The 26045-nt window shown below is 37.3% G+C and overlaps 1 protein-coding gene across 3 annotated transcripts in view; it reads left to right on the plus strand.

The window, feature by feature from the left end:
- Positions 1-734: 734 nt before the first annotated feature.
- The window catches only part of YTHDF3 (YTH N6-methyladenosine RNA binding protein F3), a 34489-nt gene continuing 9178 nt past the window's right edge, over positions 735-26045 (plus strand). The window contains exons 1-4 of one of the 3 annotated variants that reach the window (XM_068984160.1): positions 735-1009; positions 1501-1525; positions 7527-7612; positions 16322-17920. In XM_068984160.1, the coding sequence (XP_068840261.1) occupies positions 986-1009; positions 1501-1525; positions 7527-7612; positions 16322-17920 (1734 nt within the window). In that variant the 5' untranslated portion in view covers positions 735-985. Of the gene's footprint in view, positions 1010-1497; positions 1526-4985; positions 5132-7526; positions 7613-16321; positions 17921-26045 lie in introns of those variants that run through there. The other 2 variants (XM_068984161.1, XM_068984159.1) reach the window with 2 other exon arrangements.

Genomic DNA, 26045 nt, shown 5'->3' on the forward strand with positions numbered 1-26045 from the left:
CTGTCCTTTTAGGATTGAAAAAGCGTTCTGCAACCATGCTTACCTTTCCCAAAGTAACTTTATTCATTCATCAAAATCATCGGCAGGGGAGGGCACGCTCTGAACTCAGAGCGAACGGCAGAATATGAGTTATTCCTGCCATGCTCCTGGGGTTTGGCGAGAACGAACACCCTCCCGTGCACCCGCTCGGCGCCCAGAGCTCTAACACAGCCACTAGCGCTGCATATACTGGCTCCCAGCCGGGCCAGCAACTCTGTCCTGGGGACGGCTGACTGGCCCCCGCCGGCCTCGGCTTTGGAGGCGGCCTCGGCTCGGCTGCGGCGTTCCTACCTGCCAACCCTCACTTCGCGCCGGCCCCGCTCTAGAATCCCGGGCAACTCGGCCAGCCTCCCAGGTTAACTTCCTGTTCAGAATGCGCCGGAGTCCGACTCCTGACCCATTCCCGGATGCCGCCCCCTGACGCGCACCCAAGCGGCCTCAGAGCCAGACAGGAGGAAGGCACAGACGCGCCGCTGGAAGTTGGCGCTCGCAGCCTCCCTGGCCCGCTCCCACCGCGGCGCCTGCGCCAAGGGGCCGACCGCGCGGGCCCGTCTCCGATGACGTGGCAAGGCGGGGGCGGAGCCAAGGTCGGCGGCGGGAGGGTGGGGGAGGAAGAGCGAGGTGAGCGCGGACGTCAGAGTGGAGAGCGGAAGGTCAGGGAGGCTCAGAGCGGAAGTGAGACCAGGGAGTCTGTCCGCCATTGTGGACCCGAGAAGCGAAGCGCGAGAGGGGAAGAGGAGCGTGCAAGCGGAAGAGACGAGCCCCTTCCACCAACTCCCGAGAGCGAGGCCGTCTTTCTGGCTTCTCAGCGAGCGGCGGCGGCAGGAAGAGCCTCTCGGCCGAGGGCGGCGGCCAACTGCTGTGAGTGCACAAGGGAGAGGCCCAGGCGGCGGCGGCGGCGGCGGTAGCAGCAGCAGCAGCAGCAGCTCTCGGGTTGCGGTGAAGAATGTCAGCCACTAGCGTGGATCAGGTGAGGGAGCAGAGGCCGCAGGCTTGGCGAAGGCCCGAGCCGCGGAGCTCCACCCTCGCTTGGGGCTTCGGCTCCTCCCTGTCGCCGCCGCTGCCCGGCCCGTAACGGTGCCCGGGACGCAAGTTGCCGCGGTCTCGCAGCCTGGGCTGGGGCGTGCGCCGTGGCCCCGGAGCCTGCGGCCCGGGCGGGCGGCCGCGGGGCCGCGGAGGGTGCGGGCAGGACTGCGCTCCGGGGCCTTCGGACGCGTCTTGAGGGCGGCAGACGCGGGGCTGAGAGCGAGCGAGCCCGGGGAGACGGCTTCCGAGTGGCGGGTGGGAGGTTTCAGGACCGGGATTGTGGGGAGATCGGTGGCGATGGAGGATGTGGTGGGGTTCACTCCTACGCGGATTGTTTAAAATAACTTGTCTCCGGTAACGTCTCGGGTTAACACACTTTTTCTCTCTTCCCTTTTTTTCCCTTCTTATTACTACACCTTTCATCTTGCTACACAGAGACCTAAAGGGCAAGGAAATAAAGGTGAGTTCGGATATTTTTTTATCTTCTCATTGTTAGTTTGATGATACTTTTAAACTACGTGAAGACCTTTTTGTTTTTTGTTTTTTTTTTTTGGAAATGCAGAATTGGAAAAACAATTCATCACAGCTAAGGCAGCCAAATGCTGTCTGAAAGTTTGGTAGTTCCTTGCTTTGAAGCCACTTTTATAGGAATCAAAAGGATACAAGTAATAGTTTTATTAGTTGTACTTCACTTAAGGAGGTATTGGTTATGAATTGTAGTGACATTTATTTAATTTTATAGTTTGTTTTGTGTAAGTTCTGCAGATTCAACAAATGCATGTAGATAGGTGGGCATTTTCCTCGACATGTCTGGTTTACATCGAAACATGGAACCCACATAATTATTCTGTTACATTAGTGAAAATTGTATTATTAATCACTGGTTCTGTTGAAGTCAGTTACACTGAGGCAATAGCCTGTTAGAGATCAAAACTGAGCAGGCATGTCATCTTGCTATGTAGCCCTGAAAGATTTGACTCAATATGGTATTTTAAAAATGACTGAGAAGGAAATAATTTGTGAGGTTCCTGCCAGGATTATGTAGTTTACTCTTTAGTTAGAAGGGAAAAAAGTAACATGGAAAGTCGAGCATTTAAAAAAATGAGTGTATCTTTTATTTATTAATATGGAACAATACAGTCAGCTGACTGAAACATGACATTAATCATGTGACATTTATAAGTGTAGAACAATAACTGCTTTCTTGGGACAGTGCCAATTAAGTAACATTGCAGTGAACTATGTATTTTTACATTTTATAATAGGGCTTGAAATTAGACTAAACAATTAAGCGTCCTGTTTTTTATTTCTGTTGTAAAGTATTACCTATAAAGTAAGATCTGCAGAGCCTTTTAGATGTAAATTCAATGTTTTTTAGTGCCCTTTATATTCTTAGGGTTTTTATTAGCTACTTCAATAAATTTGAAAGGATTGGATTCTTTATACACAGTTTAGTTAGAGTTGTACAATTTCTTGACAATTTTTACATGCTAGATAATGACACTGTATTAGGTAATAAATCCATTGCTTCATTTTGATTAAAGATATATATAAACAGCAATTTTAATTTTTAGGCTCATTTTAATTTTAGAATTATTTTCTGTTGTAAGCATAAAGCTCACAATTTGATATTGATTTATGTGAGTTTAAAAAAATTGGTTTCTAAATTTAAAGAGAGTGATCCATTAATTTCTTTCATGCTGGTCTGCCCATTGGAAAGTATATAGACTTGGACATATGTGAAATCTGGTCATTATTGCCTAGCATGAATTATTTTATCCTAGATCTGTGGGGAGGTGGCACTTTGCAAGGCTATTTGAAATGCTAAGTGTTTTGTGTTACCTGCTTTAAGGTAAGTGTGCAAGTTCTATGAAGTACTTAACTTGTCTGACAAAATAGAGTATCTCCAGCATTGTAAACCATTACTATAAGTATGATTTGTGAGATAGTCATTTAACTTAGGTGTGTCCTTATGACATCTTTGATATTAGAGATAGAAATTTTCTATAAACAAAATTATGTATTGACTACAGATATTTTAGGTTATTAAAATTATTTTCACCCATCAGTATCACCTCAGATATATTTAGACACACATACAAAGTATTTATTTGTATAAATGTTTATTCGAAGAAATTTTCTTTCTTTCTTACTATTCAGTTTACAGTTTTACCCATGGATACAGTAGACTAGGATCCCTAGGAGACCTGTGTCCTAATACTGCCTATGGCCACTGGCTTGCCAAGTAATCTTGAGCACATTACACCTCTTGGTCAGAATTTCCCCTCTCCCTGTAAAATGTAATAATTTTGGCCTTGAATCCTGTTGTATGTTTTGAGGGTTGTTGTAGTTAAAATAACCCACCACTTCATTATATTTGCTGCCTCACCTCATCTGTTGTTAAGGTGCAGGAAAGCTGTTGCCTGAGACATGGCAGGGGGGAAAATATCGACTGGCCTAAAAGTATTCATAATGACTTAAGATGCTTCTGGGGCTTCCCTGGTGGTTCAGACAGTAAAGAATCTGCTTGCAATGCAGAGACAGAGGTTCGTTCCCTGGTCAGGAATATCCCCCAGAGAAGGGAATGGCTACCAACTCCAGTATTCTTGCCTGGACAATTCCATGGACAGAGGAGCCTGGTGGGCTACAGTCCATAAGGTCGCAAAAGAGTCAGACAACAACTGAGCCACTAACACATAAGATGCTGTAAATTGGTGGATACTCCCAAGTACACAGATACACATATACATTAGTTGTGTTTTTATCCCTCTGTGGGGAGAATTACAAGAAGGCAGCACCTCCAGCAAACTGATAACTATGAGTAACTGTGTGTTTGAAAAAAACTGCTCTGCCTTAGTTGACTTGGTTTTCAAGCTAGTAAAATCACTTTATATTTATTTCTGTTTATTTTTATGAAGCAGAAAGACTTTCCTTGAACTAACTCCCAGTATTCTAAAGATGAGTATGAAAGTTAAACTCAAAACTTAACAAACTTATGAAAAATGCATATCTCAAAGGAACTATCTAAGTTTTGAAAAGCATACCCCTTTTTAGTTGATTTAGTATGATTTTAGGGACTGTGAATTTCCTTTCTTAATAGTCTTCAGTTGACAGCATCAGCCTAATTCCTGGCTATAATGTCTTGATTTTCTACCAAGTATTTTTCTGTATGTCCTTAAATGTACTGAAGGAGCAAAAATTTGCAAAGAATTCTGTATCAATCTCTTTGTAAGGCAAAGATGCTTTTGTAGCATAAATAACACTGTTAAGTTTACTTGTTTATAAGTTGGAATTCTTTTTAATTGATAGGTTGTCACTATGTTAAGTATTAGAACTCTGTTATTCTTGGCCAGGGAAGTACTGCAGGATAGTAGAAATTTAAGGATAATTGTGTACCTATTGGCCCATAATTTAAGGCTGACTTAATATCATTTTATTTATTAACAAGCTGAATTTTTGTTTGCTGGAATAAAAGTGTATATATATTTTTAAAAAGTGTATTAAAATGTTTCCTTTCCTTGCAGGCACCACAGATAAAAAGTGTCAGATCCCAGGCTCCTTGTAGCCCCAGGCCTTGCTGCCTGCTTCCTTCTTTCCCTTAAGTTTAAAAATAGGCACATATTTGGAAAGGAATTTATCTTTTCCCTCCTTTCCTCCCGTACCCCTCTGAGCAGAGGGAAATGTTCATTGGTACCACAATTTTAAAAAATTAGGCTAAATTTGACTGTTTTTTAGTGTTTCAGAAAAGCAATGAAAAATGCCTTGTATTTTGGCAATATCTTTTGTATCCTCTCCCCACCCTACCCCCTCTGGAAATGATTGCAAAGCACTTTACTGTTGTTATAGGCTTCATTTTATTAATCCTCAAAAGATCCCTATAAGGAGATAGAGGGTATATGGTATTGTCCCTGTTTTTATAGGTGGGGAAACATGATGCACAGATCTGTTGACTTTCCTAACTTGATGTAGTCAGGACCAGAGCAAAGAATCACCTGACTTCTAAGGCCCATGTTCTATCTTGATTTGACTCTGCTTCATAGAGCAGAGGAAACAGGCGAAGAATCATGTAAGTCATCTGTTCTTTTTTCCCTGAAGAACTTGTACAGACTATAGAATTGGCTGGGATTTCATTACTTTTTTAATGGCTTTTGGTCTCCAAGACATTAAACTGTCATTAAGGGATGTTCAAAACCTAGAGTCTTTAAGACGATTGAATTTCCTTAAGAAAGGTATGCTTCTGAGACTCAAGGACTAGCTTCTTACTCAGATTCTAATTTGATGCAAATTGCTTATCAGTATGAGTGAAATACTTGAAACAAAACATTTTTATCCTTAGATTGACATAGTCCTTTAATAATCTTTTAGGACTTCTTAAGACATTTATAAAAGACTGGACTGTGTTTAGTGCTGTATTTTGTGTATGAGAATATTTTCTTAGTCTCAGCCTTGCAGAAGAGAAAGAACAGGAAATGAGTAAGAATAATAGCAGTATAATATATATTTAGATTAATTTTAAGCAGGTACTTATAAAAAAACTTTTAGCAGTGTAGAATAAATTTCTGAGACTCTATAATGAGTATAAGCAATAAATAGTTTTAACTTCATGCTAGGTAGCTGTTTCAGATACTGTCAAATACATACCAGTGACACATAAGTACCAGTCAAGGAGTGTGGTGAAGAAATGTTTTTCAGGAGAGTAATGGATCAGGCATAACTAGCTTTTTGATAAAACAGTGGTAAAGAACAGATATATTAGAATCTCTTGGGCTGAAATGATTAGTCCACCAAAAATAACTTAAGGTACCCTCTGCTTTAATTTTGTTTCTAGTAGTTGTTACATATGTAACTCCTGGGGAGCACATTCAGCTCAGCTCTAACATTGATACAGTCCTTATCAAATACAGTTAAACCATCTCAATAAGGCCAGGATTGTGGTGACCTTCAGGTTTCTCTTAGAGGCTTTGAGGGGCAGTGGAGAATTCACGAGAGGTCTACTTTGAAGGCTTCAGAGAGTAGTAGTTTTTGAGTAATCATTGGTACCCAGGATGGCAAAACACAAGGTATTTTATCTAGCTTTGCTCCCATGTCTCTGTCAACTTGTATAGTTCGTTTAGGTCCTTAAACTTGTTGGAATAATAAAGGAAAATAGAGATGCTATTATACAAGAACGCGCAACTTAAATCCATTGCTCCTAACCTTAATCTATAATATTTCATATTTAATGGTTATACTTCAAAATACACTATTTTCAGCAATAAATCTTCAGGTATTGAAGGGCTTTTTTTGGTACCTAAGCAATTAGTCGTAAACTTGTTAATGTGGTCCTGAAGTAATCTTTTAGTCCTATTTGGATCTTGTAATATTTTATGTAATAATAATATCCAAGATTATTAAATACTGTCATTGAATACTCAGATGAGATGAAGTAGGTGCTATTAATAACCTCCTTGAACAGGGAAGTAGAGTTAGAGAGGCGAAGTTATGAACTTGAGATCTCCCAGCCTCTTAGGGTTGGATTTTGGACTCACACCCAGGGCCTTTTTACCACCTTGAATCTGTGCTTAAAAGTACCGACATAGTGTGCAGAACGGCAGCTTTATACAGAGCACTGATGGAAGTGATCTCTGAACAAACATGTCATTATAAATCAGCCTCTAACTGGTGTTTTCATATGTTGCAAGAATATTATGGTTATCTTCAGTGTCTTTGGAGAAGGAAATGGCAACCCACTCCAACATTCTTGCCTGGAGAATCCCATGGACGGAGGAGCTTGGTGGGCTACAGTCCACAGGTTGCAGAGTCGGACATGACTGAGCGACTTCACTTCAGTGTCTTAGTTTTATTTGTACTTTCTTGTAAAAGTCTTCATTATTTATTGTTTAGGATTAAGGCCCTTTTTATTTAGGTTTTTTATGATAATATTGTGATACTACAAGTGAATTCTTAGTCACTTTAACTGGAGATACTTAAGATACTTATTTTAACTTTGGTTACCAAACAAGGTTATTTGTTTGTCTTTATTGGACTGAATAGTTACAGTGATTTAGCAAAGGTAGAGCACATTCAGAAGTCTATCTTGTCAGCAACACTGCCTGAAGTGGTTATTTTAGATTCAAATATAGCATTAGCAAACCCTTCCAACATTTAAATTTAACTGTTTGCTTATGACAGTGTTGAAATTGAGATGTTTATTTTGTGTTTTTAGTAGTGGGAAGTGTATATATATAGCTTGTGTTTATGTGATGTTAGGCTTATATAGACAAGATTTGTAAGTTTTCAGTGCCATATAAATATTTATATCCAAAATTAAGTTCATCCTTAAGGGGGTTTTTTAATGAAAAGAACAAAGAACTCAGGATAATTTTTTCCAAGCTGACTTGAAAAATACTGAAAATGTTAGGTTATTCTATGAGTTTCATAAAGATAATTACAGTATATCTAATACAAATGTATTTTTTTAGTTTCAGTACAAAACGGTTCGATTCATCAAAAAGATGCTGTAAATGATGATGATTTTGAGCCATACTTAAGTAGCCAGACAAATCAGGTAAGTCTGACAGTCCCATGTTTAGGAAATGAAACAATTGATTTTTAAAAATAGATGTTTTAATTGAATGAGACGAACCATATCATGTATTAATCTAGTGTGCCTACACACTAGTGAATAACAGTTGCGGGTTTATGACACAGGGCAGTTCTTTGCACATTGTAGATGGCTAAAACTCAATTATGAAATGTAAAGATTTAAAGATGAGCTTTTGTATATATTGTGGTTAGACTGACTGCTGAATTTAATCTTTCAATGCTAATGCCATGTCTTCATAGCCAAAGCAAATGGCAAGGTTTAATTGAGTAGAAATTTTGGGGAGAGGACAGTTTGTACCTGAAATTTTTGGTTATTATATTTAACATTTTTATTTAACCTGATAATAAGGAATAGAATTAAAGATGATAAACACACTTGCCTTATATATTGTAAGCATAGAGAATTTCATCAAATCAAGTAACTAGTGGCTTTTGAGATTCTTTGTTTGAATTTTTCACAAATAATCTTGTGAATTTATATACAGGAATAATTTAGACTTAAACATTGACCAAACCAAATGATATTCCTTAGTCTCTGTATTCCATTTCTGCATCTCTGTTAATAAAAATACCACTACTGGAAATAAATTTAACAAATAAGCTTTCATTATTAACCAGTTTTTTTAGAGACAATATTTTGGAATGAAACTACTTTTAATTTTCCTTATAAAAAGATGCATGAAAAAATGTACCTTGAAATATTAACCTAGATTGTTTTTAAACTTAATAAAAGAACAAGGAACCAAATATTGTTATAGAATTTGCAGTTGCAGAGAAAATTTCAACAAAAAGTAGTTCCCAATTTGTGGAATATATGATTATTTTTAGGACTTCGGAGAACTATGGTTATGTTCAACCTAATCTATGTTTATTTCTCTCACACTCCCTTCTATCAGTTGATCTACATCCCTCGAGTATGTTGGGAGGGAATAAATAAATGAGAAGAAATAAAAATAAGTGATAAAACTTACATTTTTTCAAGAAGTTTGGCTACTTCTAAAAAAAGAAAAAAAATTATTTCATGCTTATGTAATCTAACTTTGTGGTCTTAGTAACAAATCTACTTTCCACCTATGGGTGTGAAAGAATGTATCACTGAAAAGTAGGGGAAGATTATTTGTTGGGGTATAGTGAAGGTTTTAAACAAAATAAATAGTACTCTGTTCTGTTTGGGCCCAGACAGTAATCTCAATTAACATCCCTTATGGCAGTGTTTCTAGTTTTTTGAGAAATTCTGATATAATGAGTTATAGTAGATACTCTGCTAACAAGGTCTCCATTGTTAGATAAGTTTGGGAAATTTATTTGGTTTAAATAATTGAATTGTTTTTTGCTATTTGATTTATACTTTGTGTGTTATAATGTAAAATAGAATGTCTAAGGCAAGGGTACAGTATGAGTATTTTCTGAAATATTTGTTCAAACTTTATTTTCAAGATATTTTAATGAATTATAAATGTTTGAGAATTGCTGCCTGTTTAAGAATCTTCTTGTTTTATTTGGTAACAGATATTTCATAATTTATTTGTCACAGGGACTTAGAAGATTGGTTTTTTGGCATTCCACAGAGATGCTTCAGGTCTGCCTAGGGGAGACCTGGGGAGGGTAACCTGGATCCCACCTGTGTAGCAACCAGAGCTGTGCTTTGCATTTTATGTGTTTTATATGTTGGAATTCTGCATACAATTTCACATAAAGCATTGGAAAGTCATTGTTTTTGTTTTTGTTTTTTTTAAGAGTGTAAGGGCATTTACATTAGTGAATCCAGTTTTTAAATTGTTATCATAAAAGTTTCCTTATGTTGAGGCAAAAACATCTATACAAGGTTTGTTTTAATGTGATGTTTAAATGAAAGGTCTTATGCTTTCTATTAATTAAATCACTTAAATCAATGATGAATCAATGTAATGTGCTGTTTAAAGAGATGTCTTAAAAGTTTGATACCAGTGAGACTATATCTTACCACCTCTTCCTTGCCAGTACTAATGAATAGGTTTTTACCAGTTACCTTTCTGTAATAACTGAAAATAATGATCTAATCAGGGGAAATGGTACTAACACTTCCGTGGTGGCTCAGCAGGTAAAAGAATCCACCCACCAATGCAGGAGACACGGGTTTGATCCCTGGGTTGTGAATGTCCCCTGGAAAGGGAAATGACAAGTCACCCCAGTATTCTTGCCTGTGAAATCCCATAGTCAGAGGAGCCTGGGAAGCTACAGTCCCTGGGGTCGTAAAGAGTCGGACACGACTTAGCAACTGAGCATGAGCATGAACACTATAGAATGTTGAAAACTGACTTTATTGGAGAGCAAAATTGAAAATTATCTGAAATCTTAAAGATAAGCCTTACAAATTTTAAATTTCTTGTGATTACTTAGCTGAAATAAAAAATACAAATTGACCTTTTAAAGTAGATTAGTGAAAACTTCTATTGGTGAAATATTTGAAGTAATTATTTGGAGATTTAAAGTTATGCAAGTATTTATAGCTTCTTGCACTGACCTAGCCGAAATTGTTTAATTAAATTTTCAACGAAAAACACGGTAGGTCTTTGAAATCCCTTCATCTGATTTTGCTGTTATAAATAATAAAAATTATATTCTTTAGTCTGGAAAGGTTTTTACTGTTTGTTTTATATACTTAGAGCTAAATCAGTTCAAACTCAGAGATGCTTTAAAAACAGATTGTTGGTCTTTTACTTTTGTGGCAGTATATTTCTTCTATTTTCCTAGTGCTCAATATCTTAGGAAATAATTTTCATAGTAATTTAAAAAGTAAATGTCCTTCAGGAGACTTAAAATTAGTTCTCTATAGTTCCTCAAAATAGTCTAACAAGGCAGTTGATTGAAAATTCAGGTTTAATTACTGTTAAAAGATGCCATGTGATTTATGCATATAAATTTGAAGAATAAATTGAAAAACACCACAGTTTGAATTTGTCTGCTTGTGTGTGTGTGTGTGTATATATATATGTGTATATATATATATATATACGGGTAATAAATTCCTAGCTGTGTTGATCCGAGAAGAGGTATAGAGAACTAAGAACATAAAATATCTTTTTCTGTCCCTGTTGTTACTGCCCTTAGGTAAGGTTTTCATTATCTGTGCCTGTGGAATGATTTCCTGACTGGGGATTCCATATTGGCACTCAGTGGTAGTCTTAAAGTCGTAGTCTGTTGCCATAGTCCTGTTTAAAGACTTACCAAAGTTTCACCACAGAAGGTATATTCGTAGTGTTGAGTGCCGTTGAGGTGACTCCATTGTCTCCCTGACTCATCTTTGGCCAACTTATCCATCTACATTATTTAGGGAATAGGACTTACTTTCTGAAAACATAAATATTTTCTGAATATTTTCTTTCATGATCTTAAACTTTTTATCTATATGTATGGTTTACACACACAGAGTCTCATATGTATATCACTTAGTGAAGTCTTCTGATTTTCCCAGTTACTTGCTCCCTCTTGTTTATGCTTGAGTGTTTTGTTTTGCTTTGTTCTTATTTCTGTAACTATCCTTCCTAGATTGTCTTCATCCTAAACGTGCGAAATGCTCTAGGCTAAAGACCATCTTCTTTTTCTTTCTGTCTCCAGTGACTGGCGCTGTATCTGGCATGTAGCAGGCATTCATTAAGTATTTATTGAATAAGTAGATTGGGTTAACTGCTGGAATTAAGGAATGAAGAAGTATGGTTGGTGAAATAATTCAGATTAATTGAGTATAATGTATGATGCTACATTTTCTTACAACACCTATGTGATTACATATGCATATATTACACTTTTTAAGAAGTATAATAATTTTAAAAAATAAAATTCACATATACATTAAAAGTATATTAAACTCAACTTTTTGTTGTTAATTCAGTAAGTTAGTTCTGGAGTTTGAAGTACCTCAAGTTTTTAATGGATGTTTCCGTTTTTCTCTGCAGACATGCTGTTAACGGTGAATAATACTTTAACCTTTTTTATATTGACCTTCGAAGACATTGTACAGTATTCTCTCTTGAAGTTTGGATATTTATGAAGTAAAAATTGGTATTAGTATAGCTGAAAGACTCAGTTATAATTGAGTTGTACTGAAGTGCCCTCAGGTCAGAACAGTAATCATGAATTTTTTCTTACTGTTGTTCAAACTTCATTTGAGATAATAGAAAAAAGGCTAAGAAATGATAATTATAAATGATTGAAATTCTAAGGGAGAATTTTTAATCTTTTCTATATTCATTTTTAAATTAAAATAAGATTAACTCCTATACTTTAGCACTTTGCAATTAACAGGTAGATTTTTAAATTTTGTAATTGATTAGAGCAGCAGGTACTATCCCATTTACCAGTGAAGGAACAAGGTTAGAGAAATTAAATGATCTGATAGTCACTGACATAGAAGCTGGAAGAGTAGAGAACAGAACCTATGTCCTTGTACAACTACTGTGTCATACCGTGACTTTATACTCTTAAGATCCAGGCTGGTCAGTGTGAGTGAAATTATATGCATTTGGTGATTAATTTACATTTTAAACTTATATTTTCAAAAGGCAAGTTAAATTGTATTAATGAATACAACTATTGTTGATTGAATAGTTAGTGTGTCCTAGGTACCTTATTTTTATTTCTTTCAATATTTGAGGAAACTCAAGTGTTTAAATAGCTTGATACTGGTTTTACACAACTGATGGGTTGGGATTAGAATTTAGATTAGATACCTTCTGGCATCACATCTACCTCATATAATTAAATGGTCTCTCTCCAGATTGTATTTTTGAGTTTATGCTCTAGGTAAAGGGTTTGTGGATCTGTTACTTTACAAGTATGTTTCATTCTATCCATTGAATTTTCTATCAATTTCTGTGTGTACATATTGTTATCTTCCTATTACTAATTAGTTCTTGAGTAAGAGAAATACCAAACATTTCACATCACTTTGCTTAGAGGTCATATATCTTTAAACAACAAAGTGAAACTTCACTATGAATAAACTATTTTAAAGTGATTATTTGGACATAAACTGTTAAATTGATTATACCTCATTGTACCAGATTTGAAGTAAAAGGTGAAAGATAGTTTTGAGTTATTGTTTTCTATCATCAGTAGGTAGAAATTTTGTTCCCCTTCTTTACCCAAGGTACTTTCCTAATTGATGTCCCACTTAACAATTAAGAATTTACCTTATATTTGGCAAAACATTTAAAAATATTTCCAATTACAACAAAGCTCTGCTAATACAAATTGTGTTTACGGTATCTTACTTTTAAACTTTGAATAGTTTCCCAAAACTTTGTTTTCACTAGAACCCAAACTGAAACCCTAGCCCCATGGGAGACTGTTCAGGTTTTTCTTTCACAGAGATAAGAAAAAAGCTTCTCTTTCAGCTATAACTACTGAAAGAATTAGGAATTAGTTAGCATTGTTTGGTCAACTGGAGAGAGCGGGCCATTTATCCATTGTGCTCACTGTGGATAGCTCTGGAGTTAGGTATGGACAGCCGTGCATCTCTGCTGACTAGCCTGAGCTGTCTAACAAGATACTTGTGATTAAAGGAGCACATTTTAAAGCAATTTAAACTTAGTATTTTGATACAATTACTAATTTAGGGGTGAAGTAAAACTCATGATTCAAAAATAATTATATTTAACAAAAATCTCCACACGAAAAGGGTTTGGACCTGGTCCAGCCCCAGAAGTGAGAGAAATGGCAAAAATTTGTTACCCACTGAATCTAATGATACAGGGTTTTGTTTTTTTTAATAGGAATCACTATAAATAGATAATTATTAAAACCGGGTTAACAAACTGATCCAGGGACCAAAACCTGTTTTCTTTGAGGAAACCCTTGAGCTTGAAGCTTTTTAAAGGGTTATAAAAAGATGAATATGTGACTGAAACCAGAGGCTGTATTTGGCTTGTGAAGCTTAAAATATTTGCTCACTGGCTCTTTAGTTTGCTGATACCTGAATCATGTGACATGTATAGACAAATTAGAAACTTGATATGTAACTGTTGTGCAGAATTCAGCGTTTGTGAGGGTAAAGAAGGAATATTCAACATAATTTATGAGTATGGTTTTGCAAACACTTTAATCATGAAGAATGAGCTTTAAAGCTTTTCACTTTGTTTTTCCACTCCCACATCCAGGTGAAGATGCACTGAGTCCAGATTTCAGGCTAATACTCTAAATTAAAACTTCGAAAGTGATTACCTGCATATTCATTGAGCTGTCTTATTCCCTTGTGTGGAATATATTCCACTTCCTGTGCTGTGTGTCTTCTTAACTGTAGGTTTTCCGTTAGAATGAATATCTTATGTCAGTATTTTTTACAGTGTAGACATTTAGTAAGTGTTTGGTTAGAATAAATAAAGTAATAAAAGGAATTATTTTAATAACTTGAAAAAATTTAAAAATTAAGAAAATCTTGATTGTTTATATTGTCTAAACTTAGGCTTTCTCAAGTGACTTCAGTATGAATACTTTAACAACTTTAGTAATTTACTGATTGAATTGTAAACACAGATGTGAGTGTATCCATGTCTAATGAAGTTTGCTCATTATCTTCAAGAATTTTATTTTTTTATCAAATCACTCGGTGATTTTCAGCATTCCTCAGGGTTCATTTCCTTCATGCTAATATTGTGAGAATTTTTTAAATATATTTTTGGATATGGTTAATAATTATCTAAAAACTAAATAAATAGTTGACACATATATTTCCAGTTTTGAATACAGTGGAATTTACTTAATGTCAAGTGTATTTAAAGTCTTTTTTTTTTTTTAATATTGCTAAATGACAGTTGTTTTTTGTTTTTAAGTTCATGTTTAACTGGAAATACTCGGTAAATCTGTGTCTTATTTAAATGCAACCTTTATTTGATTCGTTATTTTCATTTAATTATATAAGAATTATTTCAAAAGACTATTAGATTAACTTTCTTATAGTGTACAGTTTTAACAGTTGTAAGGTATATATCACGGATACCTTAATAGTAAAGCACTTTAACTTTTAGTAATAGGCCTTTTAAAAAATAAAATGAATTCCAGGTAGTATCTATGATGTGATTGTCACACATGTTGATGTTCTTTCTTGGGTGAGAAAGCAGTGACAGGAATAATCCCAAGAGAGTAACAGCCCTTCCCACTCGTACCACCCCCTGTCAATGCACTTTGCTCCAGGATACTTAGAATGTAAAGTGAATAATTAAACTTCAAAATGGTATTGACCCTTAGGAAAGGAATACAAATTGTCTCAACTGGATATTAGCTTAATTTTTTCATCTTGATTAATTTTACAAAATTTAAAGCTCTGTTCAAGGCTTGAAAAGTCACACCATGAATATAGAGTGAAAATCTATTACAGATTGTCCCTTGGGGGAATTTGTTTCAGAACCCTACTGATACCAAAATTCGCAGATGCTTAAGTCCCTAATGGCATCTGTACCATAGAACCTATGTACAACCTCCTGTATACTTCACATCACCTCCACATTACTGATAATACCAAATAAAATGTAAATACCATGTGAACATGTTGCCCATGTGCCAAATTCAGGTTTTGCTTTTTGAAACTTAGTGAGCTTTTTTTTTTCCCCTGAGTGTTTTTGTGCCATGGTTGGTTAAATCCATGGATGCAAAACCTGTGGACTGGAGGGCTGACTGTATTAGACATATTTGGGGCACAAGAAACCTACCTTCAAAAGAAATCCATAGACTTTTATTTTTTACGTTGGCTAGTTAACAAGTTTGAGTTTTTTCTTTAATAAGCTTTGAATTTTGACATCACTAAATGAATGATGAGTTCATTTTATTCAAAATAAAGGCCAATTTAATTACAGTAATTCTGGGAAAAATGGTAGGAACTTAACAATTTCTAAGTTAAATTTCTGATCGGGAAGTTGGTAAATTTATTGTGTAAAATTTTTTTTTAAGTATTTATAATTTTTTTTTGGCTGTATTGCATGGCATGTGGGATCTTAGTTCCCCGGTCAGGGATTGAACCTGTGCCCCCTGCATTGGGAGTATGGAGTCTTAGCCACTGGACCACCACCATATTGTGTAAAATTTAGAACATAGAGAACAGGTTGGCACCTGTTACCAACCATTAAGAAACCGTTAGAATTTCATTTTGTTTTTCAAAATGAGCAAGGCAAAACTAAATATGGATTTATATAATATTAAGTCTTTTTTTCTTCTCAGTGTGAACATTTCTCTGTTTTTTATAAAAATGCAAAATTACTGGACTGGATTCCATCATAGATATACTGCAATTTGTCTATTATTTGGCATCATCTGTGTTCATTTAATCCTTACTCATAAATTTTTGATACATCAGTGGCTTAAAATAAAGCTAACAATCAGTGTTTCTGCAAAGTTTATAAATCAAGTTTTTGTAGAAATTAGAGTGTTTTTAAGTTGTGCCCGGAGGATCTGGGTCTTACACAAAAATAATCCCCATCCTAACCCTCCATCGCCCCAAAAAAACCCTATAATTTTATTATAAATATATTAAAATAGTCATCAGTAAATTTTTCTCTTGGTAAAATTAGATTTAAAATATTTTTTTTTAATCTGAAACAGGTACATCTGTTTCCCATTTATTTAAAACAATTTAATTTTAGGGGTGTTCCCCTCCCCCCACATTGTGCGTCATTCCTGACTGTGATCTTTTGTTTTCCAGAATAACAGCTATCCACCAATGTCAGATCCATACATGCCTAGTTACTATGCTCCATCCATTGGATTTCCATATTCGCTTGGGGAAGCAGCATGGTCCACAGCTGGAGACCAGCCTATGCCATATCTGACAACCTATGGACAGATGAGTAATGGAGAGCATCATTATATACCAGACGGTGTGTTTAGTCAGCCTGGGGCATTAGGAAATACCCCTCCATTTCTTGGTCAACATGGATTTAACTTTTTTCCTGGTAATGCTGATTTCTCTACATGGGGGACAAGTGGATCTCAGGGACAATCAACACAAAGTTCTGCTTATAGTAGCAGTTACGGCTATCCACCTAGTTCTCTTGGGAGAGCTATTACTGATGGACAGGCTGGATTTGGCAATGATACTTTGAGCAAGGTGCCTGGCATTAGCAGTATCGAGCAAGGCATGACCGGACTGAAAATTGGTGGTGACCTAACTGCTGCAGTGACAAAAACCGTAGGAACAGCATTGAGCAGCAGTGGTATGACCAGCATCGCAACCAATAGTGTGCCCCCAGTTAGCAGTGCGGCACCGAAACCCACCTCCTGGGCTGCCATTGCCAGAAAGCCCGCCAAACCTCAACCGAAACTTAAACCCAAGGGCAATGTGGGAATCGGGGGTTCCGCTGTGCCGCCACCTCCTATAAAACACAACATGAATATTGGAACTTGGGATGATAAAGGGTCAGTGGTAAAGGCTCCACCAACCCAACCAGTTCTGCCTCCTCAGACTATAATCCAGCAGCCTCAGCCATTAATTCAGCCACCACCCCTGGTGCAGAGCCAACTGCCTCAACCGCAGCCTCAGCCGCCGCAAGCGCAGCAGCCACAAGGACCTCAGCCACAAGCCCAGCCTCACCAAGTGCAGCCCCCGCAGCCGCAGCTGCAGAACCGCTGGGTGGCGCCCCGGAACAGGGGGGCCGGCTTCAACCAGAACAATGGAGCGGGCAGTGAAAACTTTGGTCTAGGTGTCGTTCCTGTCAGCGCTTCCCCATCGAGTGTGGAAGTGCATCCCGTGCTGGAAAAGCTAAAGGCCATAAACAACTACAATCCCAAAGACTTTGACTGGAACCTGAAGAACGGACGTGTGTTCATAATTAAGAGCTATTCTGAGGATGACATACACCGTTCCATTAAGTACTCTATCTGGTGTAGTACTGAGCATGGGAATAAGCGTTTGGATGCGGCTTACCGTTCCCTGAATGGGAAAGGCCCACTCTATTTGCTCTTCAGTGTGAATGGCAGTGGACACTTCTGTGGAGTGGCTGAGATGAAGTCTGTTGTGGACTATAATGCGTATGCTGGAGTCTGGTCTCAGGATAAGTGGAAGGGCAAATTTGAAGTTAAATGGATCTTTGTCAAAGATGTCCCCAATAACCAATTACGGCATATTCGCTTAGAAAATAATGACAACAAACCAGTTACCAATTCAAGGGACACTCAAGAGGTACCCCTAGAAAAAGCTAAGCAAGTGCTTAAAATAATTGCTACTTTCAAGCATACCACCTCAATCTTTGATGACTTTGCACATTATGAAAAGCGTCAAGAAGAGGAGGAAGCCATGCGTAGGGTAAGAGTACAGTAATTTTTGTGTGTAGGGTCTTTTCATTGGGGTGGTATGTATGGACAGATAGTCTTTTAATGCCTTGTGGTGTTACATTCTGAGTTTAAGCATTACCCTGAAGGAAACTGACCACTTAGCTTATGGAACAGAACTCTGCAAACATCCTTGAAGGCCTGGGATGCCTTCCCAAGGGCAACCTTTACTCTGAATTTGCCTTCTGCCTATTCTTCATACTTCTCAGATGATAAAAGTCTTTGAGTCCTGTTCATCAGAGCTCCGAGACCTGCATTCGTTATTAAGAACTGGCTAAGGATTCTAGTCACTGATCTTTTAACTTTAATTTTATGGGAATATGTATTTGGAGTTTGAGACAAACAGCTTTTAAATGTTTGAATGTTACTGATTTTGTGTTTATGATAAATAGATATTTTCCCTTAATATTCCTGAGGCGTATTTATAGTTTGTGCACTTACAGCATTTGTACAGAATATATTGAATAGTGAGAATCTGACTTTAGCAAGACAGCTTAGAACTGAGAGGAAGTGGACTTAGATGTAAACTGCAGAATTCGATTTCTGATTCTGTTATTTGCCCTCTGTGAGACTTTAAGGGAGACTGACCCTGAAGTTAAACACTGTTTACACTTGCCTCAGGTTGGCCAGGGTTTGATCACAGAGCGGGACGGGCTGAGGAATGTTTTCTGTTCCAGACTACAAAAGTAAATTGCAGAGTTCTGTTTTTAGGAGGAGAAGAGAATGGATGGAGTAGGCAACTGGCAGATTTTTCCATTCATAATACATTTAAATTTCTAGTAAAGCAGAGCTCATTCGAAGCTTCTCCAGTAAATTAAGTTGGTTACGATGGAAAGCTTCTATGTCGAAATGAAGATGAAGCAGGAACTTCAACTTGTTCTGTCTGTAAAACGTCAGTGGTTTGTTTCTGTGCAAACCTAAGTATCTTGTGGCTTCTTAGTCTGTACAGAAGAGGGAACTGTTTCAAGTACAGCCCTCACTGCTCAATAATGTTGGAAATAATGATCCTAAGGCAGTAGTTTCCAAAACTTACGCCATACAAATATCAGTTAAGGTGCTTCCTGATACCGCAGCTTCTTGAATCCCACTCTAGGAAAATCTGGTACATTTGATCAGGGGCCTGGTGTGCAAGCATCTCGGGTGATTCTGGTGCTAGTGATCACTGTGCTGAATTTTGAATACAATTCAGCACAATACAACTGACTGTGAAAAGCACTGCTCAGCCTTACCAATGAATTGCTGAATATCCTTGAGTTTTCTCCAGGTTAAATGTGGGAAGTGAGGGAAAAAGAGGATCAAAAGTAGCTTTTTGGAGCTCAGCAGTTGAGTCAGTGGCCCCACTGTAAGCACCTTTACAAAGAGTGAATCAGAAGAAGTGATTGTGCTTTTCTTCCTCCCACCAGTAAGGATAGGTCACCCTTGTACATATTCTCACATTTCTTCTCTACCCAATTTGAAAATTTATCCTAGTTTTATTTATAATTGTGTCAGGAATTATTTATGTTTCAAAATCATATATACAATAAAGATTTAAACTTAAAATTTTTGCATTTAAATTGTTTCATGGCTTACTGCCAGTCTTTTTATAACATGTCTAAACCCACCTTTGACATTTTAATTTTGAATCTAACTTATTACCATCATCAATTTTTTTTTTTTTAAGGAAGAGTAATTTGGTAATTATTAAGCGCTTCTAGATCCAAAAAATGCCTTTCTTTGGCCATGATATGTGAGCAACTGTTTTATCTGGATATAGAAATCTTGGGTCACAGTCTTTTCATTCAGGCTTTGTTTTATAGTCTTCTATTTATAGTATATTATTTATAGTTTTATATTATGGAGAAGTCTGAGACCAGCCTAAATTTTCTTTCTTTGGAAATAGCTGTTTCTCTATGTGTGCACAAAATTTATTCTTGCAGTGTGAACATGTGTGTGGAATGTGTGCAATGTGGGTCTCTCATAATTTTCCTTGTTCCTTCATTTATAGGCCAAGTTTTTTTTATTCTCCCTAGTAATGTCGAAAAATAATACTGAATCTTGGTCCTTCCATGCCATTGGTTCTTATCTTTATTATTGTTCTTTGCATTTGGAGAATTTCTCAGAATTGAACTTGCGTGTCATGGATTTGACTGTTTGTTGACTCTGTAATTTGTAAGCCTTTCTGTTCCTCACAGACAGCAGTAGTTTGCTCACATTATCACATCCATGTCTCCTTTTATACCTGCCGGGGTCCGGCCCTGGTGGATCCAGGGAATTCGAAGGGTGGACGGCGTTGACGTGAGAAAAACTTATTTATTTATTGATATTAGATTAAGAAACAACAGTGTAGTAGGAAAATTAAGTGGAGGAAGAGGGCTGAATAACTTGGATTACGCGGAAGACCAATAAAATTCCAGACAAGGAATTTGCACCATCTATGTTGGGCCACCGGCGCTCGCTTGAATATCTCAGGGTGCCTCGCTTCAGGCTCCCTTTCACGCGGGTCTTAACAGCCAGGGCAAGTAAGTAGACTTGGCGAGCCTCTGCGCCCCAGATGGGAATTCAGCCTGAAATTAAAGTAAAGAGCAGAGGGAGGGAAAGTGAGAAAAGGAGAAAGAGAGAGAGAGACATGGGGGAAACCAGTCCAGCGACTGGCTCTGGCCTCTGTTGTTCAGAAGGCCTTTTATACTTTTGATAAAACATGGAGATCAATGGGTAACACAAAGTTATGCAGTGTTAGCAGTCCAGATTCTTATCAAAACCAGGCTTTTCTCCCTGCATACCTAATTATATACACAAGTCTTAGGTAATTTACATCATCTTCCAGCCAAAAGGACCAATTAACATTTTACAGCCTTTTTTCTGATAAGGGTTTGTCAACCAGACTTATTTGTGTTGATCTTCCCAGAGTCTGGTGCCATTCTCAAAAAGCACTAAATAAAGTTACATTCTTACATAGCAAGAACACAAGAGGAGTGCAGTGATATATAACAAAGAGAAAAGTAATTAGCTCAAAAGTCTAGTGTTGGTAGCATCAAAACTATTATATATCTTTTTCCATATCCCGTTTACATTGATTAACATCCTCCCAGGTGCCTAAAAGATAAAGAATATGGAGGTCTGGCAGCAGTCATTGAGTCAACAGTGAAAACCCCTCACCAATACGACTTTTAACTCTTTAGAAAAGGCTCTGTATCTTTAAGATGCTTTTAAGTTTTGTGCCTCTCTCAGTTGGGGGGCTGTAAGCAATTCACAAGCTGTAAGAGGTCCGGGGAACCTGTTAGGCAAGCTAGAGAGCAATCAGAGGGGGTTTAACTGAAACATCCCTTTCAAATGCAGAAGACTAAAGCCCTGATTTGACTTTTTTCCAGAGAATATCAGAAAAGTGGAAAAGCAGAGAACACAGGCCGGCAGATTCTTATTTTTGGGGGGGTGGATGCTCAGGAAATTCCAGGGGGAAAACCTGAGGTCTGATTAGCCTTGCCATGACCTTGTCATGGGTGGAATTCCTTACGCTGGCTCCTGGCATATACCTGTTGTTTTCTTACCTGAATCCCTTGTTTCAGAGTCCATCTTGATTTTATTGAGCACAAAGATGACTATTGAAAGCTTATTTCTGCTTCCTGTAATTGTCATTTTTAGAAACTCCTTCCTCTTCCATAGCTTCTTTACCTTTCTCATTTTAAAAATTAAAGTACAGTAAAGTTGAAAAATACTTTTTGCTGCCTCTTGCTAGTCAAGTGCTCCCTTCCCCCTTCTAGTAAGTAATTCTCTGATCTTTTCTTTGTCTCCATAAGGCGTTTTCTGTAATTTCACATAAATGAAATTACATGTGAACTTTAGCACTGGAGTCTTTTACTCAGCACTGTATCTTCAGAATTTATGTTTTGCCAGTCAGTTCTTACTACTATTCCATTGTATGGATTTACCACAGTTCATTAACCAATCATTCTTTGAAGGACATCTGGTTGCTTTCAGATTTGGAAAGTGTAAAGCTTCTGTAAATGTTTGTGTTGTATATATCCTTAACAAAATTTTAAAAAGTCTTACAGTGAAGGTCGCTCTTTTGGGGTGTACAGTTCTGTGAATTGTAACACATTTGTAGATTTGTGTAACTACCGCAGCCAGGTTATAGTATCCCCCCAGATTATCTTTTTCTGCCCTCTTTGTCTTTTATCTTTCCCCAGTGTCTATCTGAACTCATTGTAGTTTTGTTAGTGTCTTTGTGAGTGTGTGTGTGTGGAAAAAATATTTTCAGACTCTGGCTTTTTTTTGCTTTCCTGTCATTAAACCAGACAGAGATCATCTGGATCAGGTATTTGCACTGAAATAGGTTTGTTTTTGTGTGGTGCTTTAGTGCTTATGTTAGTTGCATATTGTCTTTCCATTGCATATGTGGAGATGAGAGAGCCATGATGTATTGAGTTGGCCAAAACATTTGTTTGGGTTTTTCCAGAAGATGCGATGGAAAAGCCTGAAAAAACTTTTTGGCCAACCCAATATGTTGATGTTACAAGTTAAGTGATTCATCAGTGAGGGGTAGGAAGGGAGAGCCAGTGCAGTGGCCATGCTAGTAGGTAAAACTTGACTCTCCTTAGGCTTTGAAAGGACCGCATCAGGAAGTCATTTCCCCCACTGATTAACTGTTTGGCATTTGGGATATCGTGTGTCCTTGCCACTTTTTCCCTGGTACTGTTCCTCATTTGTGTATTTCCTCTTAGATATGCTTGTGTTTGCACTCTAGCTTTCCAGCAAAAATTGCTTTCAAATACTCTGGGCATCCTAGTGATGAAGGATGTGTTCCTTGTCTGTTCTAGTCCTTTTTGGCTCCATAAGAAAGGACAAATCAGTGGTGTTTGCTAGGATTTCCTTCACTGGTTATGCCTTTTTTCTTTTTTGAATAAAAGGAGCAGCAAGTCATTATCCTAGTATTCACTTTTATATGACACCTTCTGTCTTGTATTCAGCTGTAATTCCTCAAAGCTTCTGATACCCTGGAAGTCACATTTCCTCAGGTGACCTTGGATAGAGTAGGGTTTCTTAAATGACATGAAATGGAACTACTTGTAAGAGAAAAGACTTACTATTTGTAAGAGAAAATTTTGCCTGGATTAAAATCTGTTCATCAAAAGAAAGTTAAGTAAGTACTTAAAGTAAGTAATACTTTAAAGGAAGTAAAAAGACATGCTAGAAACTGGTAGGAATTTAACATAACTGACCAAAGACAGTTATACATAAAGAACTCCTGTGAATTAGTTTAAGAAAAAAATAGTCCCATACAGAAATGGGCAAAAGATAGGATAGTCCTTTTATGAGAGAGGAAACAAGTAAGACCAATAAGTATAAAAATATATTCAGTCTTAATTCAGGAAATGAATTAAGAGTTAATTCAAGACTATAATGAGAAAATATTTTATATGTATTCATTTGGCAAAATTAAGAAGCTTGATAATAGCAAGTATTGGAGGGAATGTATACCAACAAAATGTGTTATGTGTTCGCAGATAGGAGTATTAAATTGATACAGCAGGTAGTTGGGGCAGGTAGTTTTGCATTTTCTTAACAAAGCTGAACACTTCAGTAACTTACAGTTCAGCAGTTCTCCAGGATATGTACCTAAGAAAAACTTCCCACATACCCCAGATACATACAAGAATGTTCTTAGAAGTGTAGTTGACAGTAGTAAATAGCAGGAAACAACCTAAATGTCATCAGCAGGAAAAATGCTTGCCTGATACGGGCTTTTTGAGAGTATATTTCATACATCATGGCTCTTTACCCTAAAAATGTATCGTGTATATTTTCTAAGAATAAAGTTATTCTCTTAGTAACCATGATATTCTTTCAGTTGGTCCACAGTGTCATTTTAAGTGTTTTGGGGTTTTTTAGCGCTCTCTCTTTTTTTTTTTTTTGTAGTATAGGATCTAGGTTAAGATTGGAACAACCCAAGCAGTTTTGAATAATAAGAACTATTTTAGAACATTTATGCTAACATGACTTCAAGTCTTTGCCTTCTCCAAGTTTGAGAAACTTTTTTCCTGTACTTTCTTTCTTTTCTTTTTTTTTTAGGCAGAGAAAGACTTGTTATAAGAAGAAAGAAAGTGACTGGCTTTAGAGAGAAACCAGTGATCACCCTTTACAGCCAACCCTCCTTAGTTTATCTTAAGCCCACAGCTGGGATCTTGTGATCTTGGGTCTCAGGGGCAGGTTTTCCTGTACTTTCTAATAGGACTTTTGTAATTTAAAATTTTACATTGAGTTTTGTGGTTACTGTAATTTCCTTTCTTTTCTTACTGTGTTTATGTTTTTCTTTAAGTTGTTGAGCCGACTTGCGGTAACAGACAAGAAGTGTAAAGAACTAATTTCATCTTGTCATTGCTAGAGGTTTTTTTTTATTGACATTTTTTTCTTCCCCTTCTGGTTATTTTGGCAGTGGAGGAATTCCCCACCTTTCTTTGCCAGCACAGCACCCTATGGAGGAGCCAATCACACATAGCCTGTTGGGTTATATAAAACTTGGAAAGTTCTGGTTATATAAAACTTGGAAAGCCAGGTTTTCTCTTTTATAGTGAAAGGGTAGTTGTGAAGCTTAAAGCTAAAGGAAAAATTTATGCCAGTGTCATTGTAGTATTTGTATAGCTCTTCATTCTTAGATGTGAACACACACTTTTGATATATTTGATTAAAATCAAGCTTGACAAGAAAAAAAAAGGCAAGACGGATCCTCTAAAAGAAACAGGTAATTCAGAGAGCAGAAAGTAATTTATAAAACAAAAGTTGAGTTGTTAATATTCATACGTAAAAAGAAGAAAACCAGAAAATGTTCTTGGAAATGAAAAACACTATCAAAAAAATTTTTAAAAGTCTTCTTAAGCAAGTGGATTAATACAGTGTTAATGTTTTAGTTCTGAAATTTTAAATCAAAGAAATTTCCAAATGTGGAGCAACAGTGATGAAAAATACAAGGAGTGGAAGACATGGTGGAAAGGAGATCTACTGCCTCTAAAGGAAAAAAGCAATCAGAGGGCAGAATGATTAAAGAGAACTTTCCAGAATGAATGGGCTCACTGAGGAACTAGCAGGATTATTTAAAATTTTAAAAGAAAAAGAGGTAAAGAGACAAGCTTTCTGAACAAAAGACAGATTATATGCCTTCTACCTATAAGCTACAAAGGAAGGAGAGTCAGACTGCTATCAAAATTCGCTCATCTACAACTCTGGACACATACACGAATTCTGATTTTGTTGTGTAGAGGAATGGGGCATAAAATCATGCTCTTGAAGATGAGTGTTAAATTATATCAGTGAGGGACGAGTGCAAAATAAAATTTTTAGGTGTACAAGACCTTAGCTACATATCCTTGAAAAACTTGAAGAGGTATTTCAGCAGAATGAAAAAGGAATTCAAGAAGGATGACAGCCGCTAGCTGGTTACATTAGAACAAATATCCCTCTGTAGAGACTATGCGTTTTGAGTCAGACAGTCCTCATTGTACAGAGTGAATCTCAGGGCTGTAAGCATCTGCCTGCTCTGTCTGTTAAATGGCATCGTGGTCTTTGAAGCCTGACAGAGACATGAGCCCTTGGTTGGGATGCCGTGAGCACTCTTGGTTGGCGTTGCTCTATGATTCTAGGATTCTTTGCGGAATCCTTAGCACCTAATGCTTGGCCTATAGTAGGCAAAGTCAAGGATGGTCACTGGAACTAAAATAGAGTGAGCTCTGTTGTAGAGAAGAAGAGAATATAGCATTCACTGTAATAAATTGCTCATCATATACAATGGGAGGGCTTCCTTCATAGCCCAGTCAGTAAAGAATCTGCCTGCCGTGCAGGAGACCTGGCTTCAGTTCCTGGGTCAGGAAGATCCCCTGGAGAAGGAAATGGCAACCCACTCCACTATTCTTGCCTAGGGAATCCCATGGACAGAGGAGCCTGGCAAGCTACAGTCTATGGGGCCACAAGAGTCAGATATGACTTAGCAAGTAAACCACCAATAGTGTCTGAACTGGCAAATCAAGAATGTATGTATTAGTATGCCAGGTACAGTTATGTCAGAGGAAGTTAAAATAGAAAGGACTTGAGGAGGGTGGGGGAGCATTACTTTCTTTAACTTGCAATCA

Source organism: Capricornis sumatraensis, chromosome 11 (assembly GCF_032405125.1).
Source record: "Capricornis sumatraensis isolate serow.1 chromosome 11, serow.2, whole genome shotgun sequence".
NCBI lineage: Eukaryota > Metazoa > Chordata > Mammalia > Artiodactyla > Bovidae > Capricornis > Capricornis sumatraensis.